Below are 21,755 nucleotides of genomic sequence, written 5' to 3' on the forward strand. Positions count from 1 at the left end.
AAAGTTAACTTCTCTAATGAATAAACACTTGAGATCTTGCGACACATTTGAGCAGCTTTTGTCACCATCTAGTGGGCAATGCGAGCATTTCAGGGTTTCTGGTTTCCTACTTGAAACCCAAAATTCAGCCATTTATAAATGTTAGAAATGAATGATTTTTTTTGTTTGTTTGTTTGTTTGTTTGTTTGTTTGGCACACATAGCTTTGACCTCCCACTATTAATGCATGAAAATTTTGATTTAGAAAGTTTTCGTTTTCTCGAGTTTTAAGATATGAAACTTTGCTGGAAGGACAGAATTTCTCCTGACAAGCAGAACTTACAGTTGTGAATAAAACTCCTGAACACCATTAATAAATGAAAACTCAACACATTAGTATATTCTCATTTAAATGGTATTTAATGTTTATTGCTGCATTAACTACCAAGACACCCACGACAGCTCTGAAGGCATTACAGATGTCAGCGGCTGTGACTGGAGAGATCGTGTGCACAACTGTCTGTGTGTGTTGGTGCACTGGTCACAGCTTCATGGTAGAGTGGACCGCGGTAGAGGCTTTGTTTAAAAAGAACCTGAAGTTCAAATGTTTTTCTTGTCAGGTTGGACCCAGGTGGACATCAGTGGTTAATTCCAGGCCTGAGAAAGTGTAAGTGCATGTTTTTAGTTTGATTCATAAAAGCCACACGTGTGCGTCTGTTTCCAGAGAAACTCTGCGTAAAAACGTTTCATATTCAAATCCGCCTGACGATCAGTCTGACCTGACTTGTGCTCAGATTCCTGGGAAGTCAGACTGGACCCAAACACGGCACACAGAACCCTCAAACTGTCTGACGATAACAGAAAGGTGACGGTGGTGAAGGAGGAGCAGCCGTATCCCGACCACCCGGACAGGTTCCGCTGCTGGCCTCAGGTCCTGTGTAGACCAGGACGGACCGGCTGCTGTTACATGGAGGTGGAGTGGGAGGGAAGAGTGATCGTAGCCGTCACCTCCACGGGCATTACAAGGAAAGGTAACAACATTGACGGCTGTTTTGGGTGTAACGAGGTGTCGTGGAGTCTGATATGTGTTGACGGTCGGTACTCTTCTGGTCACAACAACAAGAGAGCCCTGATCCCGCTCCCCCCGTCTGTGTCTGCGTGTAACAGAGTGTCTGTGTTTGTGGACTGTCCTGCAGGGACTGTGTCCTTCTACAGCGTCTGCTCAAAGTCCCTGGTCCACCTCCACACCTTCTACTGCTCTCTAGCACAACCTCTCCACCCTGGATTTGCCATTGGTTTTGGCTTGTGGTCTGGATCAGTGTCTTTGTGCTGACTTTTGGGGTGTAGTGGTGATTGCAATGTGAATTCTACATTCTGATCTGGCTACTAGTCTGTAGAGGATCACACAGTTAACGGCTCGATTCTACACCAGGGAGGGGTATCAGGGAGGGTCAAAGGGTCTGGGAAAGACAGGGGATCTGGGTGGACCAAAAGGTGTTGAAGAGGTATACGGTCTATGGGTATAGACGTCATGAACACCATTAATGTCTGGGCTGATGAAAAGCTGGCGTAACCTGTTGACCCTAGGCAGGATTCCAGTTGGGGGTCTGATTAGACAACAAAAGGGGGGTAATATTTATTAAAAGGTGAAGGTTCTGGGATCGCCAGAGGAACTTGGGGAGGTCAGAGGGACTGGGTCGGCTTGGATGTGGGCTTGGGCTGATCACACGCTGGGGCTCTGAGCAGGTGCTTCCTTAAGCAGGACTGAGGGGACTGAGGGGACTCAATGATGCTGGACAGCTGAGAATCATTGATACGGGGCAGCTGACTGCAAGGAGCAGGTTACAGTAGTATTTTGACCAAAAAAAAACATTTTTTTTAAAATAAAATTTCAGTTCTATGTGGTGTTATTTACCACAATCAATGGATTTGCTTGGAGACAAAATATTTGCTGGAGTGATTTATAACACTGGAGAACTTTGACCTGTGAATTTTCAATGATGCCTAAGTATGACTAAATTTCCAGCTGTGTCTGACACACACACACATATGCGTCTATTGTGGCCCCACCTAGCTGGTGGCATAGTGACCACCTGTCTTTTGTCAGTGTGAAACACCCACTGATTGAAAATGAGTGGCAGCTCATCATTTTTTCTCTGTCCCTTGTAGCTAATGTGGCCAAGGGGTGATGAGTGTCCCAGCCATGTTCAACAGTATTGTAAACAATGCCGTCAGAGAGCCCTCTGCTGGACAAAGTACATAATGGCATCATTTCCAACAGCCAAAGTGGAGGGCGCAGATATTGATGGCTAATTTATGTGTTGGTCTGGCTTTAATTCAAAGGATTATAGCAACCCTTGGGTTGCTGCACAAAAATGTTTTTATGATATCAAATATTTAAAAAAAAATACTCTAGGTTTGTCTATTTAAAAAAAAAATAAGAATGTGCCTTTGGAATTTATAGTGAAATCCCTACACTATGATAAAAAATAAACAGGAAACTCAAACCCAACATAATGGAATTCATAAGGAGCTATTTCATAGATAGATGTGGTCATCTTTATAGATCAAAAGATAGATACTGTATGTGTGTGTTACATAATATACTAAATTCATAAAGTGTCAGCAAATATCTTGTTCCAACTACAGATAAATGCTATATCCAGTCAACAATAAAATGAGAGATTATGCAGATATCTACTTTTGGTAACTTACTTTCAGGTAGTGAGTGAGCTAGCTAGCTTGCTAGCAAACCTAGGCCAGTTACTACAGTGTTCTCCAAAGCAGTTAGCATTGCTAGCTAGCATGTAGCTATGCTGAAACAAGCTTGTTGTTTTTGCAAATAGTGTGTGTTTAGTATTATGTGCTCAATAGGAAGTATTAAGCTGCTATAAAATTGGTGACTTTTAAAAAAGTGTAACCTTGGAGCTATGAAATCTTCATACAGGTTGATCAGTGCTAATGATATAACTGCTGGATGTTTGGGTAAATCCGGAACAGGTGAAACTCTGTTATGAAGGAAGAATGACAAATGAAACTTCATCCCGCGACCCTTAATTGGACTAAGCGGATGAAGATGAGTGAGTGAGTGAAACTTCATGATCCTGGAAGAATGAATCTCAGTAATAAAGGACAAGTGAAACTCTGTGATACAAGACAAGTGAAACTCCATTGGTACAGGAAGAATGAAACTGTAATACAGAACAAATGAAACTTTGTGATCCTGGAAGAATGAAACTGTAATACAAGACAAATGAAACGCCATGATACAGGGTGAATGAGACTTTGTTATATGGAACAAATGATATGCTGTGATGTGAAACAGATCAAACTTTGTGATACCGGTCAGATGAAAGTCCATGATACCGGTGGATGAGAATCAGTCACACTGGATGGCTGAGATTCTGTATTTAGCTCATTCTATTTAAACTTATTTAACTGATGGACTATTGTTATGTTCAAACAAGAACACTTAATTTGCCGTTTTCAAAGTTTTATATGCTGTTAAATTTGTTCTGGTATGAACTTATGAATGTGCAGCATCTTATTACCTGACAATAAATATTTTTCTTAATGTTTTGTCTCATTCGCTTGAGATATTTTCCATATCTTTTTTTCCCAACAAGATTATCATGTCTGTGGTCCAGAAGTATTAAACTGATGTTATTGGGGGGATTCAAAATTAGTATTAATGAGCTGAAATATGATCTGTAGTCCACAAGGGGTGTTTTATTTTGAAAACTGAGCAGATTTGCTGTAGAGTCTTTCATGAACCCATAATGGAATATGCATTTAGAATAATTCTGGTCGTTACGGTTTACTTGACAGCTGTGTTAACTGTTGTTAATATTAAAATTAGCATCATTTTTACATAAAATTTAAGTATCGGGACTTGTAAAAACAGAATGAAATAAATTTTTGGATGTCAACGATCTTCATGAACAAACTCTATGAATTTAATGAAGTCTAACTTAATATCTCATGACTCCTTTAACTAGAAGCACTCAGAGAGTGCAAACCTCTGCCAAGGCCATAGGGTCACTGACCCTAAAGAGATTCCCTCCTTGGCACAGTGATCTATTCAACAATTCAGTGTTACAAGCAAAACTATGACACATACACTTTTCTTTCCTGTATATTTGACATCCTTGACCATGAAAACATACCACTAGAACTTGAAATCACTTTTATGTCTTTATTAGTTGAAAAGTTATTGTATAAAAATGATTTTTCGGTAATGGCGGTTTTCTTCTGGATCTAGCTCCATAACATTTGAAGCTACATCAAATCTGATGACACCTTACTGAATCAGTACAGATTCAGCTACAATTTGGTGTTAGTTGTGCATCTCTAGCTTCATTTGTCACCTCATACTGACACATTTTCTATTTTCCCTATATTTTTGCATATTCTGGATCACCAGATCCGGAATCCGGACCCGATCATCACCAAACTTTGTTGTTTAATAGAACATTTGACTATGTTACACCTTAATTTTTTTTTCAAGCCTTTCTGCCTTGTTTTGTGGAGTTAGAAACTAAAATGTCAAAATTCCCCCTATCCCGCAATGGTGAAGAATCCTTTAAAAACTTCCTGGATCCGGATCGTGATCCGGATCACCACTAAAATTTAATCACTTGTTCCTCTTGTCATTTCCAACCACTCCACAAAATTTCATCATAATCTGTTGAAAACTTTTTGAGTTATCCTGCTGACAGACAGACAAATAAACACGACCGAAAACATAACCTCCTTGGCGGAGGTAAGTATACATCTTTTCCACTGTGATTTTTGCACAAAAGCCCGATTTTCGCGCATCTGTTCAAGCTAATGCCCCGTTTACACTGGACTGAGACCCATATAAGACCTACAAGACCAACAAATGTTGTCAACTCTCACAAGTCTTGCCTGGTCCCCAGTTTGATATGTTATTTACTTTTACACCGAGCATGCGTTGCGACTGAATTGTATGAGTGAAATATATGTTAATATCCGCGATCAGTGATGCAACCCCATGCAGAGTCAATTGAGAGTCTATTACAACCCATAGGGTCACATTGTCAGTGGGTTGGGACCTGTGAGAGTTAACGAGACTGATTATAAGACCTACATATCTTTTAACTGGTTGCACAACTGCTGTAGGTGTTTTCAATACACTTGTGCACCTGTTGGTGACCGATGGAGAGTGATGGCGACCAGGTGAGAGCATTGTTCCGACCGTGGACACCCCACTGTGACCAGCCAGTGAGTGACGGCGAGCAGAGGCCATTTTTCAATCGCACATCGGTCGTGGACTCGGTGTACACGGGCTGTAAGGTAATGCAGGATGAGACAGGAAGTATGTGCAAGGAATCCTTCATCCTTTGGGCTCCTCATCTCCTTTTCACCTCTCCTCTCCTCCTTGCAAGTGAAATTAGTTTTTCAATAAATTCTATTTTTGCTATCTCAAACTCTTTCACTTGAATATGTTCTTAATGTTTATGTTTGGTGTATTCAAAACAAAAAATATTCTAAAATTTGGCCCGGACCAAAATCGCTGTTCTTCTACTGAGCAAGACTTCCAGAAGTGCACAAAGCCATGATACAGACACAAAAGTGTTGGTCAAATCTTGGAGTTTTTTGTCCATTTCAGAAAACTTCAAGCCTAACTTTTATCCTAATCCCAACCTGAAGCCACTGAAGATAAAGGAATTTCTAAGGTTGCTCAGTAGCTGGGACGTCAGGTTTTAGAACCTTGTTCCAACATGGCAAGTGAGCAGCTCCCTTCCAGAAATGGCAGTCAGTTTCAGGAGTCCAAAAAATGCAGTTTATTGTGATTTGCATACCATGCAGAACATCTTAAAAAGGACAATCATGCTACACGCCTGTAGGGGGAGCCCAAGGGAAAATTATGTTCTGAAATAAAGTGGAACTTTTTTTTTTAGTAGACTAAATACAAAACGGGGCAAGCAAATAAAAATAAAAACCCTGCAAACACAAACTATATTAATAGACTCTGTGGAAGTTTCTGCAATAGTTTTTCTTTGAAATATGAGTAAATTCGTGTGTGACGTCACGTGTGAGGTTCAGATTGGCGGATGGGCTTTGAGTCAGTGCTTTGAGTCTGCACAAAGGGCAAAGTTCGTCCTTGTTCAGCTGCACAGGCCGGAAATTCAAACCAGCAGAGAAAACGGCACCAGATCCCTCTGACTCAGGGTCCGAGCGAGGAAATGACTGAGGAGAAGAAAGCAGTCCTGTTCAACTTCTGGGGTGTTTGTGTCTCTTCCAAAGTTGATGCAGTTTTCCAGAAAGTGGAGGAGCTGCACAAACTGCCGGACTGAGTCAGGCCGGTTACATAACACCTGCACAAAAAACAAGAGACTTCAGTGTGGAATTGTGCAGAATTTATACATGAAAATTATGTGAGAATGTTTGATTTGTAATGTTTTTCATCCGGCTTTTAATGGTAAAGAAGCAGAAAAGTCTTGATGAAATAACACAATTATTAAAGGGGTCATATTGTGCCAAATCACTTTTTAAAAATCATTTTGTTGTGTTTGATGTTTAATGTTCAACATCTCCAATTTTCTCCTTTTCTCTCCATTCTCCTGTTTTAAGCATCATTTGGCCTGACACAGCTCATTTGTGACCTCTGTGACATATGTAACAGAAATGCCCCAAATGCACTGATTTTACCTCAGATTATTAAGAGCCACAGTCTGTAACTGTGGAATTGTTTTATAGAAGGGGGTGATATATCATGTTTCAGTAGGCCACTGAAGTTTTTGTTAGGGGAAAATATATTGTCCAAACGGACAAAAATTATGTTCTTTATCCAAAGATCCCTTCGGGCGAAAAATTACAGCCCTTTTTAGGGTAGGGATTAAAGGGGCCAAAACAGTGACATAGTCAAAATGTGGATTTTGACCTTTGAATATCTTTGTGCGCTCTCAGTAAGCCTCATTGATCTTATGGTATATGAATGTATGGCTGGAGTTCTCCCATTTAGCGTTATATTTTTCAAGGCTAACTGAGGACGCCGCCTATAGGTGGCGCTTCAAGTCACAACTTTTGGCATTTTGGGCTACATTTGAGACCCTCCCAGGGCCTGCGCCCTGAATAAGCCTTGCTCATTTATGCATATTTGGATACACTGGGACAAGTTCTTTCCAAATTTGCATAAATGGCGGTGGCTTAGTTAGGGCGCTTTTGCATAGGTGGCGCTCTTTATGTTAAGAACGCGATATTTGGCAATTTTCCTTTGGCCATATCTCAGTGCGCCCCCTATGGATTTCAGTGAAACTTGTTTTATTATGTTCCTCTATATCTCTGCTATTCAGGATAAAGATATCAGGAAGGCTTTTTGCCTCATTAACCCATTTGAAAGTTACAGATTTCGGCTCTTAAAAAATTACCCAGTTACAGCTGTATTCCCAAATCATAGAAGAAGAAAAAAAAACCTGCTACGTCATACATAAACGCCACCTTAACTGACGTGATGATATATATCATCATTGACGTGACGTGGGGGAGGTGATGGTCTAGTGGTTAAGGTGTTGGGCTTGAGACCAGAAGATCCTGGGTTCAAATGAAAGTGTTTGAAGAAATTTGTCCTAGTAGTCTATGATGACTTTTTCACCTTTTTTCAGCATCATTATATGCAAATATTGCCGTTTTGTGCTTGTCCCACACCCAGACTTATGATCTTCAATGATAAAAATGAATAGTAAACAAACGTTTTTTCTAATGTTTTAAAATATCTCTGAATAAAATATCAGTAAAATAATCAAAACATAACTGGGGTATTCAATGTCATACAACTGTTGTGATTTTTTTAAACAAAATGTAGTTGTCCCACACTATTGCCGTAATTTCCACCACAACAATAATGTCCCTTTAAAAAGTTTGTATGAAAGATTGTGTGGGTAGTTTCTATGGAGATAAAGATATCAGGAAGGCTTTTTGTCTCATTGACCCATTTGAAAGTTACAGATTTCGGCTCTTAAAAAATTACCCAGTTACAGCTGTATTCCCAAATCATAGAAGAAGAAAAAAAAAACCTGCTACGTCATACATAAACGCCACCTTAACTGACGTGATGATATATATCATCATTGACATGACGTGGGGGAGGTGATGGTCTAGTGGTTAAGGTGTTGGACTTGAGACCAGAAGATCCAGATTCAAATCCCCGCCTGACTGGAAAATCCTGGTGTGTAGTGAGCGCCTTGTATGGCAGCACCCTGACATCGGGGTGAATGTTAGGCATAATTGTAAAGCGCTTTGAGCGTATGATGCAGATGGAAAAGCGTTATATAAATGCAGTCCATTTACCATTTCAATGCAGTCCATATATATATATCCATACATATATATAGTCCATATATGAAAATATACTTTGTAGTGCAGCAGTGAGTCACGCTCCATGTGTTCATGTAGTGCCATTTTTCGTTCATGGGTTTCGCAGTTTATTTTTGTACATTCAAATATTTCTGCTCTATGCTTTAAAAAAAATTATGTATGTGATCAGTTTAGATTAATTCATTGCAAAGCTTGTAATTAATTGACTAAATTACATTTTTTCATTGCTTGACAGCCCTTACTTACATACATACATATATGTGTGTGTGTGTTTCTTTGGCAGTTTTGCTACATATGCTACTGCACCTTCAATTGTGGCTCAATGTGTCAAAAAAATTAAATAAAAGTAAAATGCTAATAAATATTAACCACCAGAGATCCCAATAGGAAGAGCTCCAGATAAGATTTTGGCAAATTTCACCCAAACGTTTTGCTGGATTTCCGCTGGACGGGTAAGACGACACACACAGGTCAGATGAACACTAATTAGTTTGTTACACTTACAGCATTTTTATTTGGTTTCCAAAATAACTTGGTGGGACAACTAACTAAAATTTCATCATAAGTTAATTTAAGTCACATTTTTTGCACAGATGCACTTCATGAACTTGCTATATCTGAATCCCAAAACAAATATTTTAGTAGCAATAAAAAACAGCCTGTAATTTTGTGACGTATCACAGAAATAAAAGCATGATTTCAACCAAAAAAAACTGTTCTACTTGCAGTATGTTCCAACTTCTGGAAATCATATCTTCCAGATCTACTTCCTTCATAGTGCAGCAAATAACTGAAACAATACTTACATATATGCACATGCACCAAATACAGCACAAATTCTCTCCTTAGACATTGCTCTTTTGAAAAAAGAAAAAAAAAAGACAACGGGCCACTTGAGGGTGATTCTTAGACTACGGGCACTTTTATGTCCCTTGATCATATTTTATGAAAAAAGAAAAAAGGGAAATTTCACACTTTTATAGTTATCTTTACAATGAAAGTGTTTGAAGAAATTTGTCCTAGTAGTCTATGATGACTTTTTCACCTTTTTTCAGCATCATTATATGCAAATATTGCCGTTTTGTGCTTGTCCCACACCCAGACTTATAATCTTCAATGATAAAAATGAATAGTAAACAAACGTTTTTTCTAATGTTTTAAAATATCTCTGAATAAAATATCAGTAAAATAATCAAAACATAATTGGGGTATTCAATGTCATACAACTGTTGTGATTTTTTTAAACAAAATGTAGTTGTCCCACACTATTGCCGTAATTTCCACCACAACAATAATGTCCCTTTAAAAAGTTTGTATGAAAGATTGTGTGGGTAGTTTCTATGGAGATAAACAGTAACATCAGAGCACATGTATATAGCGCCAAATCACAACAAACAGTTGCCCCAAGGCACTTTATATTGTAAGGCAATGGTGTGGTGGAAATTACATTTACAAGGCCAATAGTGCCCGTAGTTAAAGAATCACCCTTGAATTTTCAATAGGCAGCGACATAGGGGTCAATTAAAGAATTACACAGGGGTTAAAATACAAAAATGCTCCAATCATATTGAAAACTATACCACATTATTTATCTAATTATAAAGATTCCAAAAAGGTATAGTTTGGACTATCTATGACTGAATGTTATGGAGTTACGGGGTAAAAACTTTAAGAATGGTGACAAAGGTCAATTTCAGTTTGTACAGGGGTCAGAAGTTAAACTAGCTCCAATTTTAGTAAAAAATGGTGCAAATTGTTGATTGAGCTACTTGGATTAATAAATGGAATAGTTTTAACTGTGTTGAATGCTTGGTCTCTAAAGTAAAGGTCAAATAATGTTGACTGACGTCCTTTGAATTCTATGACATGTGACATATGTTACCCCGTAACGTGATAACTAAGCATGATACATGGCGAAAACTATTCCTTTTTGAAACCCTATTAACTCAGCCAATAATTTGCATCACCTTTGAATAAAACTGGAGCAACTCTAACTTTTGACCCCTGTACAAACTAAAACTGAACTTTGTCACCATTCTTTTTTTCAAAAGAGCAATATGCAAGGTGTAGTTTTGCCAAATTTGGTGCTTGTGTCACCATTTGAAGGATTCCTCTGTATATATTCTGTTATCTGCTGCACTATTAAGGGATCAATTCCAATTATTGCACAGAACATAATTACAATTTGAATGTATATATTTGATAAATTAATCCAACAGATAAAATATTTTGAATTAGTTAACTTTATGCTTGTTGACTCATTAAATAAATAATGTATTTTAATACAAAAGAAACCTACAATTTCAACTAAAACTGGCACACAATTCATGTTCTTGTACATCTCTTAATATTCCTGGATACAATTTTGATGTCTTACAAAACAAGCAGTATTGTCTAGAAAAGGAACGCCAGTGCAACACAGAAGTATGCATGATCTTCATCAGAGTCTCCGATGAAGATGTAACCATATGTCGAAAGGTCAGTCACAGTCTTTTGTTATGCACCTTTCAGTAAATAATTTAATTACGCAGACATCTGAGTTGCACCGGATTGTTGTGGCTTGCATAAGCGTGGAGAACCTTCCTTTTTCTGCTCCAAGTAGTATTGTCTGTCTGTTTTTAAAGCAGGTCTAATTATTTATTTATGTATTGGACACTACACTTTAATGTTATCAGTCATTTTAATATTACAGACTTTTAACTGCACATAGAATGTTCCTCTAAAGTTGCCTTTGCACACTTCCAGTGGTTTCCTATCCAGTGTGGCTTTGCAAAAAAGCAGCGCCATCATCAGGGCAGAAACAGGACAGCTAACACTTTCTCAGGTGAGTCACTAAGTCACATTTAGTACTCAGTGTCATGGTTGGTGAGCTGGATATGAGCAAAAACTACCCATATCAATAAAAAAAGCACTCAGCCATAGCCGTAGGCAGTGGGGGTGATGGGGTGCTGCAGCACCCCCTAGTGAAAAAGCAAATGCCACCGAATCCCCTGCCAGATTACAAAAATACGATAATAATATAAATGTATTAAACATTTAAAATTATTTACACAAAAATGTTTGAAGTTTCTGAGAATAATCAGCAATTCTTAATAAGTAAGCTATAAAGCTATAGCCTATAACGGAATCTGGTAGCATTAGTTACAACCCTTGCTCACCTTTTTTCTAGTATCTATTGATTTGTTGATGCTAATAATGTAAGTGTGCGTGAATGCCTGATGTGACAAAGTAGAGAGTTTAAATGAAAGCTAGTAGATTATGTGTCATTTAAATATTGTGTTTAGCCTTTATGGCTGTTGTTGGCTTAACAGGACTCTCCGCTACAGCACCCCAACTTAAATCTTCCCACAGACAGGCACTCAGCTCCCATACCTCTGCCTAGATGAGAATAGTCAATTATTGCTATCACCTATTAACATTAGCATCCCAAAATTATGAAACATTAGTATAAGACACTTTCTTACTGGCCACATGATATTTGGTATGTTTATAACACAATCAGGTCACCATATCAGTACTTTAAAGCTAACCTAATAGCATGATATCATCAGCATATCAATTGATTCCAATATAGGACACTAACGTAATGTTTGTCTTGGAGTGCTTATATGCTTTCATATTGTATAAAATACACAAGTTAGCCTGCTGATATGGTACTCTAGCATATTAGATTCAATTCAGTTTATTTTTATAATGTCAAATCCTAACATAAATCAATTCAAACAAAGCACTATGCACACATGCAAGGTCTCAACACTGCTCTAGGGTCGAGACCAACAACTTTACCCATCGTGTGAGCAAGTACATTGAAGACAGTAGTAGACTGTTACTGTATTAGTGTATCACATTATTATTGTCTCCATTTTTGCTCAAAGTGAAATGTCAGAATTTTCAAAATGGAAAATTTCCTGCTTCCAACCTTAAAGTGTTACAGCTCCCTGACACCAGCATGCGGCTCCTCACCGGATCCGGAGTGGTGACCCCGAGTAACCACAAGAAGACAAAGGAAATTAATTATTTGGTTGAAGTTTATTATTTATTCCGTTTCCTCTTTGGCACCACCACTAGCTAAATATTAATATGTTAACCAGAGTGTGCTGCTAGAATGGCTACACCTATAATTGATATTATGTGCACTTTATTTTTAGATGATCCCAGCGTTTGAGGAGGAGTGTGTGAAGGAGGCGCAGGTCCAGAGCGTGACACTACCGTCTAATTGGTCAGTTAGAAGCCTACTGGAGGAGTTCAAAGGGACAATGATGGCTGTCCAGTCATCCATCTTGAAGGTGGCCGCGACTCTGCGTCAAAATGGTACAAACAGTACAAAGAAATCACACCTACTTTAAAGTGAAGGTGGAATGTTTGCCCAAATCTTCCCAACCTGCCCACCAGGGTTATTGACAGCTGTGCTGGTCAGTCACTGGGTCGATGATGAAGCTTCAGGTGATGATGCTGCTAATCTCCTCTTGCTGCTGGGCGCTCATTTTGACCTGGTCCTCCAATCATGCCGCTCGAGTCACAGGGTCCCAGAGGCTGCCATGTTCAGCTCCGCCCTGCAACACCTGGGTGTGACACCACAACAGGTGGGACACCTTATTGATCATGATAATTGATCAGTAAGGTTCCTAGCAGTACTGAGCTAATGGTCTCCTTTCTCAGGCGCTGTGGCTGGATGCCGATGCCGCGGGTGTGAGGGCTGCTGAAGGAATGGGGATGAAGGCAATCCTAGTGGAAAACCTGGACCACGCCCTGGACAACCTGGCAGAGTTTACTGGAGTTAAGGTCTGCATATGCAACTTCAAATACAGGAACCTATAATACTCAGAAGCTGTGGTTTTTTCTTATGTTCTTATCGTTTTATTATTTAACATAATTTTACTGCAGAAAATAAAATATGATTTTATGAGAGCTCTTTTGAAATTTTATTGTACCTGCATTAATGGTAAATGGCCACCAGGTGAAGATATTGCTCCATTTCAAGAGCCTTGAGTACAAGCTGTTGTGGACATGATGAGGAACCTGTTGCTTATAGGAGTAGATTTAGTACCACACGAAATGAGAGAAAATAAGCAGCTATAATTATTTCTTTTTTATGCTTCAGGTGGTAACAGCAGGGGGCGCTCCACCATCCTGCAGCCCTGATGACGTGTCGCATGGTTACGTCTCCATCAGGGTAACAGTTTCTACCTGTGCTGAGTCTAATTCTCTGCTTTTCATCATGATGACAAATGATAAATCGTCACTCCCTGTTGCTCTCTCAGCCCGGTGTGACGACTCACTACGTCGAAATGGGTTCAGGCCCGCCCGTTCTGCTGTGTCATGGTTTCCCTGAGAGCTGGTATTCCTGGAGGTACCAGGTATGGAGTGTGGGTTTTTTTTTTTTTTTTTAGCAGAACTTAACATCATTTCATTAAACCATGACTGTGAACCATGAAGAAATCAGAGGTTTCAAAAGACGTCAAAATATTTTGTTAAAAAAAAAAAAAACATTTGTCATGGCTCTGCCCCTTTTTGGAGATCAGCCCCCCAAAAAATCTGTTTTCTATTCCACGTCACCATCAAACTTTATAGTTAATAGTTAGTTTTGTAGAATTCAGTTTATTTGTCAAAAGTCTTTTTTTTTCTTAGCTCTGTCTCTTTAAGTAGCCGCACCTAAAAATGTAACTTTATCACATCCATGACAAACCTTCTATTTTAAAACAGAATAATACGAACCCTGACATTTTCTCCAAGATTCATACCCATCCATGAAATTTATAATAATAATAATAATAATAATAATTTTTTGGCTCCTCTCCTTTATGTACTTCCACTTAAAATGTGATTGTATCTCCATTCAGGTAAAACTTTCCACTTCAAAATCTAATTATGTCAATTCCAGCTTTTTCTACAGTTTTCACACCCTAATTTCAAAAATGTAAAAAAAAATAAGAGTGATTATTTCTTGGCTCCTCCCCTTTATGCAGTTCCACTTAAAAACATAATGCTACCTGCAGGTTAGATGCAGTGTTTTTAAAAAGTTTCATAAAATCTGTTTTAGCAGCATCTTGTACCTCCAAAATAAATTAGTAAAATATGTCCAACATTTTAAAGCAAGTTTGAAGAAAATGTGGTGCACTAACACGTTCCATCTTATTTTTCTAAATGAGGAATTTACGGCGTCTGCCCAGTTTTATGTTCAAAATAGAAACATTTCTATCCAGAGTCAGAAAAGTATTTGTTAGTTCTGAGTAATACTGCCAAGAATCCGACAAATAGATCCGGGGAAAACATAATATCATCAGCAAAGGTAATAAAACAACAATCTTAAGATATTTCAAAAGTTGCAATGAGAAATAATTTGTGTATGAGCACGTGATGCGTCAAATGAGTCAGAATGTCAACAGTGATCAGAGTTTGTCCTTTTTGTCAAAAAATATTTTTGGTAACAACATGGTTTATCTTGAGCGAGAAAGACAAAAATCTAAAAAAGGTGACTATCATCACTCAAAGGTTTAGAATGGATATACATTTTATTAAAAAAAGTGTATATGTATTTATATATATACACATGTACACACACTCACTGTAAGAGTGCATGATTAAGATAGATTGGGATTGAATTTGAATTACATGAGTCATATTGTGGATCATTGTGTTTATTTTACACAAAATCTCTATAAAAGGTTTTTTATTTATTCCATTGTTCTCTGGCTGGTAGATCCCAGCGCTGGCAGCAGCTGGGTTCAGGTGTGTGTTTGTGTTGTTACCTGGGTCTTGAACCTCTTTAACTGTCAGTTTGTTTCTGGTATTGAGTTAGTTCTGATCTGCAGCTTCACTGCAAGTTTGCAAATGAATGTTTCCCTGACAGACATCGAGGAATACTGTCAGGAATGACTCTGCCGGGTAACACACCTCACCTGTGCACGCTGGGTTTTGCCGGGTAACACACCTCACTTGTGCACGCCGGGTTCTGCCGGGTAACACACCTCACTTGTGCACGCCGGGTTTTGCCGGGTAACACACCTCACTTGTGCACGCTGGGTTCTGCCGGGTAACACACCTCACTTGTGCACGCCGGGTTTTGCCAGGTAACACACCTCACTTGTGCACGCCGGGTTCTGCCGGGTAACACACCTCACTTGTGCACGCTGGGTTCTGCCGGGTAACACACCTCACTTGTGCACGCTGGGTTCTGCCGGGTAACACACCTCACTTGTGCACGCCGGGTTTTGCCGGGTAACACACCTCACTTGTGCACGCCGGGTTTTGCCGGGTAACACACCTCACTTGTGCACGCCGGGTTCTGCCGGGTAACACACCTCACCTGTGCACGCCGGGTTCTGCCGGGTAACACACCTCACCTGTGCACGCCGGGTTCTGCCGGGTAACACACCTCACCTGTGCACGCCGGGTTCTGCCGGGTAACACACCTCACCTGTGCACGCTGGGTTTGGTCGTCAAGTTTGATGCTGATCTTGGTCCATATCCAGTTCTGTTAATTAAAGGAACATTTAGAGCGCTGACTGATCATAATTATCAGCTCCACTGCCTGAGTAATTTAATATCTGCTCTCTAGCCTCAGGGTTTCCTGTAATGGGCAGCATGGTGGCTTAGTGGTTAGCACTTTTGCCTCACAGCGAGAAGGTCATGAGATTGATTCCCACCTGTGTCCTTTCTGTGTGGAGTTTGCGTGTTCTCCTCGTGTTTGTGTAGGTCTCTCCGGGTGCTCCGGCTTCCAACCCCATTTAAAAAGACATGCAGGTTAGGTGGACTGGAAACTTTATAACTGTCCAGGTCTGTCTTGCAAAAGAGGTCTCAATCTCAGTGGGACTAACCTGGTTAAATAAAGGTTCAAAACAAAACAGAAAAGGCCTGTTTGATTGGGGTCAATATCAGTGATGCCGGTAACGCGTTACTTTAATATGACCACTTTTTTTAGTAACGAGTAATCTAACGCGTTAATCTTTCCAAATCAGTAATCAGATTAAAGTTACTTCTCCAAGTCATTGTGCGTTACTATTATTTTTCCATTGTGGGTCGATAGCAGCATTAAACTTGGTCCGTGGGCAGGAGGTCAGGGTTCGACTGAACTGCCCACTTTAAGCGAGCTGTGAGCTTTTCATTCACGGTTTTCTGCAGCAGCTATGACTTGTCCTCACCTCTTAAAACACAGTGACAACAGCACACCTGCACTGAGCTTTTTTCCTCCTTTATTTTGAATTCTGAGCTGAGCCGCTCCGTATCTGCTCGCTAAAAACAGCTGATCCTCCGTGACGCGTCAACAACTAACACTATTTTCCACTCAAATGCACCTAAACTCTCTTTCTGAGGACCACATGATGTGAAAACACAATAAAACTTTCTTACCTGTAAATCTGGTCATGTTTTCTGCATAAATAAATGTAATCCATTCTTTGTGCTCAAACGCCAAAGCAGGGGCAAACCCAGATGGAATGGGGGTGTGGGGTAAGGATGTGCCCCCCTCCCCCACAACACCCCTAGATTAAAGGTCCAGTTTTGAAGCCTTTTTTTTTACTACAACTACTAATACTACTTATAATAATAATTTTGACAAGTAAAATGTTTAGAGAGAATTTAAATGTTAGAAAGAATTTAATAACTACATTTATAAACAATGTAGGTTAGAAAGTTTTACTGTTACAGTGCTGTCAACAGTTAAATATGAGGTCAAGAAAGAGGTCTTTATTTTACTTTTTATAAAACAAGTATTTATTTTCATTGAAGTCAAGAAAGGGTGACTATAAAGTGAGTTTTGGCAAAACAAGTATCATTGTCATGTTGAGGTGGCAGAGGGTTGTTGTCGGCAGCTGGGGAAGTAACTAAAAAAGTAACTAGTAATCTAACTTAGTTACTTTTACAACTGAGTAATCAGTAAAGTAACTAAGTTACTTTTTCAAGGAGTAATCAGTAATTGGATTACTTTTTCAAAGTAACTGTGGCAACACTGGTCAATATGACCTTTTTTTGTGAAAAAAAAAATAATTGCAGCAAGTTAAAAAGTGGGAGCCTGTGAATCTCTTTTCTAGGCTCACTGGCTCCTGATATCCGAGTCATTTTGTTGTTAGTTGAGGTGTGTGTGTGTTTTAATTAAATTACTTACACGTTACACTAATCGTGCAAAAGTCTGAGTCCAATTAAGAAAGCTGAAAATGTTGACGCTGTTTTTGTTCCTTTTCCAGGATTTAGTCACGTTTTTGGATAAAATGGTGAGAACTTGTAAATGCGCATTAACGTGTTGCGTGTAACAGGATAAAGTCCAGTACTGCTTTCATCCACGGCTCAGATTGCAGAGGTTTTTGTCTGACTTTGGTCTCTCTCCAGTTGATCCCACAGGTCACCCTGGTGGGTCACGACTGGGGCGGCGTCCTGGTCTGGACCATGGCTCAGTATTATCCAGAGAGAGTCTGGTGGGTGCATCACGTAACGCAGAATAAATCACGCCTGGATTCTTCTTAACCGTAACTGTTATTTTTCAGAGCCGCGGTGTCTCTGAACACTCCTTTGTTCCCGGTCGATCCCTCTGTTCCAGTTTTAGACAAGCTGAAGGACATTCCCATATTTGATTACCAAGTCTACTTCCAAAAACCAGTGTTTGCAGCATGATGCATATACAGCGTCTTGCTGCAGCTGCTCCGACGCTTCAAAGGTGTGGGTCACCGCTCACTGTTAAGTGCTGCTGAAGTTTGTACACAGTCGATGCTGATTTTTGACTCATTATATTCCAGCTTTGGACTTTTAAACTCTGTGAAATGTACTGACAGTGTTTCAGTTAAAGTTAGAACAATGAAAAGATGATTAAAAAAAGTTTTGTTTTTTGTTTTTTGTTTTCCCTGTACTGTAGATGAAGTCACATTCACGTTGTGCATTTTTGTGTTGTAGGGCATGAGGCCAAACTGGAAAAGGATTTGGAAAGAACATTTAAGATTTTCTTTTAAAGCAGCGCTGAGATGGTGAAGAAACACAGATTAAAGATTTAGTGGCGCCACCTTTCCAGTGTGGGAGCAAAAAATATAATAAAATCACCTTCTAATCTTTACTTCTTGTCCTCAGATAAATGTTCCTGGTCTGGTATCGGGTGGGGTCTGTGCACGAGGTAACACAGTTATCGCCCTGATTTTCGATATTAAAAAAAACAAAAAAAACAGGAATTAGGATTTTCCTATTTTGAGATGGAGAGAGTGAATAAAATGCCTAAAGGGACATTTGTTGATAATGGATCTACAGCAGTGTTACTCAAACTTTTTCACACCTAAGGACCACCTAACCAATAACAAAAAAATTTTTAAAAAAAATAACAGACCCCCTAACTCCCAATATCCAAAAACAATAATAATTTACATATGACTTACATAAATAAATAAAATAATACATATATGTCACTATCGTTCGGCATTGAGGTCATTTTTGAACCGTTTAAGGAACACTTCTCAATTACAAATGTGATATTTTTAATCAATATACTCACATACCACTAGGGGCTGCTCATGGACCACCACTGGTCCGGGGACCACTTTTGAGAAGAAAGGTTGATCTGGAGCCGTCATGTTTTGTTTTGAAAGAGTTTATATTGATGTTCACTATTCCAAAATAATAATTTTAAAAAACCATCAATGGAATTCTTCCATCAACCTCTCACCGAAACTAATGGACCATCCGGCTTTCCGTCTGCCGCTTCCTGCCGACGTCAACATACGTAGCTTTAGTGTTGGGTTGCAGAACAATAAATTTACATATTGATATATTTTGAACTTTCCATCTTATTGGTTTAACTCAGAATAATAACACAACAATTCAGAATTTTATGTTTTTTATTTTTTTTTATTTTTTTGCAGCCAGTTCTACAGTTGGTATGTGCTGATTAATCAAGTCACACTTAAAAATAGAATGTTGACGTGTGCTTTCTGTGTTGTAGGTGGTCTGTTTGTGGGCCTATCTGAGCACATTCCCAAGAGCTCCATGCTGACGAACGCTGACCTGCAGTACTACGTCAGCCGATACAAAGAATGAGGCTTCAGGTCAGGAACATTTACTGCCATAAAGGCTGCTGTGTAAAATCAACTATTAACTGAAGGCATGGCAGGTTCATGTGTCAAAGTCTAAGCAGAGTAAACCCCCAGAATACCCTGTTTTGACAGAGACTTCCCCTAAACATTGAGTTTTCATGAATGAGAGAAAAAAGATACTGAAAAAGATGAATAAATGTAAAGCCAACTTTTTACCCACTGTATAGAAACACAAAATGCATATTTCCAAATTCCACTTGATGAAAGCCTGACTAAACATTTTTAAAGACATTTATTTAGTTTTTGATTTGCATGATGTAGTTTGTGGATTTTAAAATGTGAGAAGTCTGGACTACTGGATAGGTTGTTGGCATCTCAAAGTGTCGTCCATTGCCTATGTAAAATAATAATAATAATAAATGGCGTGTGTAATTCCATAACATGTCTGTACTAATATGACAACATTAGGTTTAGGATGCTGAAACATGTTGCCAAATATAACATTGATATAACAGTCATTTGCATTTTATATGCTAATAATGCTAGCATGTTAATGTATGTGCAACACTAACGTCAAACCATACTTTTAAAATGCCAACCTGCTAAACATCGTAAAATGGTGATCTGTATACAGCTGACAATTTAAAATGATAGTCACATCAACTAAATTTGATTAATTTCACCTTTTATGCAAGCATATTACAACCCCAATTCCAATGAAGTTGGGACGTTGTGTAAAATGTAAATAAAACAGAATACGATTTGCAAATCCTCTTCAACCTATATTCAATTGAATACACCACAAAGACAAGATATTTAATGTTCAAACTGATAAACTTTGTTTTTGTGCAAATATTTGCTCATTTTGAAATGGATGCCTGCAACACGTTTCAAAAAACCTGGGACAGTGGTATGTTTACCACTGTGTTACATCACCTTTCCTTCAGTTTGAACATTAAATATCTTGTCTTTGTGGTGTATTCAGTTGAATATAGGTTGAGGACGATTTACAAATCATTGTATTCTGTTTTTATTTACATTTTACACAACGTCCCAACTTCATTGGACTTGGGGTTGTAATAAGCCAATGCAGACTTGTGGTATTGTTAGCATGTTCATACTTCTCGTTAGCTTTAGTATTTTAACACAAATATATTTAAAGCAGCAGTGTGTGGCATGTTAATTTAACTTGATACTTGTCATCTAAAGTCTTGATAATGGCAGCACACTGGTAAACCTCAGTGTTTTATATTTTCTAATGTCATGTTTCTCATATTATCCTTCTCATATTTTCCTTCCCACTGTCGCCAAGTGCTTGCTCACAGGGGGTCGTTTTGACCGTTGGGGTTTTTTGTAATTATTGTATGGCTTTTAACTTACAATATAAAGCACCTTGGGGCAACTGTTTGTTGTGATTTGGCGCTATATAAATAAAATTGATTTGATATTAGTTCTACTATTTTAACATGTTAAAATTGACAGTTTACACTTCATAATTTATTATGATACTTATGTTATTTCACATCTTAGCATACTAATAAGCATATTAAAATGCTAGTGTAATGTTATGTCTGCGTTAGCTATAGCTTGCTAATGTCACCATGTTAGCGAGCAACGTTGACACCACAGACTGTGGTTCACACTTGTTTGTCACATTGGCCTCACTCACTCATCTTGAACCGCTTATCTGGGATCGGGTCGCGGGGGCAGGGGACCCCAGACTTCCTTTCCATACTGACGACCTCTGACTGGGGGATCTTTAGCCTTACTTTGAATAAACAGAGCACACTTGATGAAAAGCTATTACAAAGTATTTGACTTGTTTGTTTTTTTTGTTTAAATGAAGTCACTTCAGTGTTTCAAGATTTTTCTCCTTGTTTTTCAGGGGGCCACTGAATTGGTATTGAAACAGTGAGAGGAACTGGAAGTGGATGTGTTCTTGTCCCCTGAGCAAGGTTTGTAACAATGCACTTATTGACAACTTATTGACTTATTGTCAGTCATGAAAATAATATGAGCACATTAATGGTAGTTATATAACAGCTGAGTGAATCCTTGTCATTTGATTGGTGCTTTGTGTGTCATGTGACATGGATTATTTGTCCCATTTGTGTTGCATTGCATTTAGCGTGCAAATTTGGTTCCATACGTTTGGTACCTGCACGCTATGAACCCTTCCCACTAGCGCAAGTAGCGTTTAGCTAAATATGCGGAGTTTGTTTTGCTGACGGATGACGATTTGGAGGAGCTAACTGACAGTGCTAATTCTTCTAACACACACACAAAAACAAATCCAGTTCTCTGTAAGCCATGTGGAGGCATGAAGAGCTGTTCAGATGAAAAGCTGAAAAGCTGACATGATTTTTCACTGGACTGAGGAACTATACAAAGTCTTTTTTTTTTCGGAAGTACGGACTACATGTCACAATTT

General features: G+C 38.9%; 2 protein-coding genes across 2 annotated transcripts in view; both read left to right on the plus strand.

Annotated features, from left to right (window-relative positions):
* Positions 1–3,552, plus strand: part of LOC117519270 — a 91,042-nt gene extending 87,490 nt beyond the window's left edge. Inside the window, 2 exon segments of the mRNA XM_034180632.1 lie at positions 599–645; positions 773–3,552. Coding sequence (XP_034036523.1) covers positions 599–645; positions 773–1,311 — 586 coding nt within the window. The 3' untranslated portion in view covers positions 1,312–3,552.
* Positions 3,553–5,784: 2,232 nt separating this feature from the next.
* ephx2 (epoxide hydrolase 2, cytoplasmic) lies at positions 5,785–21,559 on the plus strand. Its single transcript, XM_034178936.1, is given in 16 exon segments — positions 5,785–6,294; positions 11,064–11,142; positions 12,467–12,629; positions 12,711–12,901; positions 12,978–13,100; positions 13,420–13,491; positions 13,580–13,675; positions 15,019–15,071; positions 15,143–15,203; positions 17,501–17,527; positions 17,643–17,728; positions 17,798–17,918; positions 18,206–18,271; positions 18,372–18,414; positions 19,234–19,336; positions 21,210–21,559. Coding segments are annotated over 16 exon segments (1,512 nt in total). The 5' UTR covers positions 5,785–6,187; the 3' UTR covers positions 21,331–21,559.
* Positions 21,560–21,755: the final 196 nt, after the last annotated feature.

This window comes from Thalassophryne amazonica, chromosome 1 (genome assembly GCF_902500255.1).
Source record: "Thalassophryne amazonica chromosome 1, fThaAma1.1, whole genome shotgun sequence".
NCBI lineage: Eukaryota > Metazoa > Chordata > Actinopteri > Batrachoidiformes > Batrachoididae > Thalassophryne > Thalassophryne amazonica.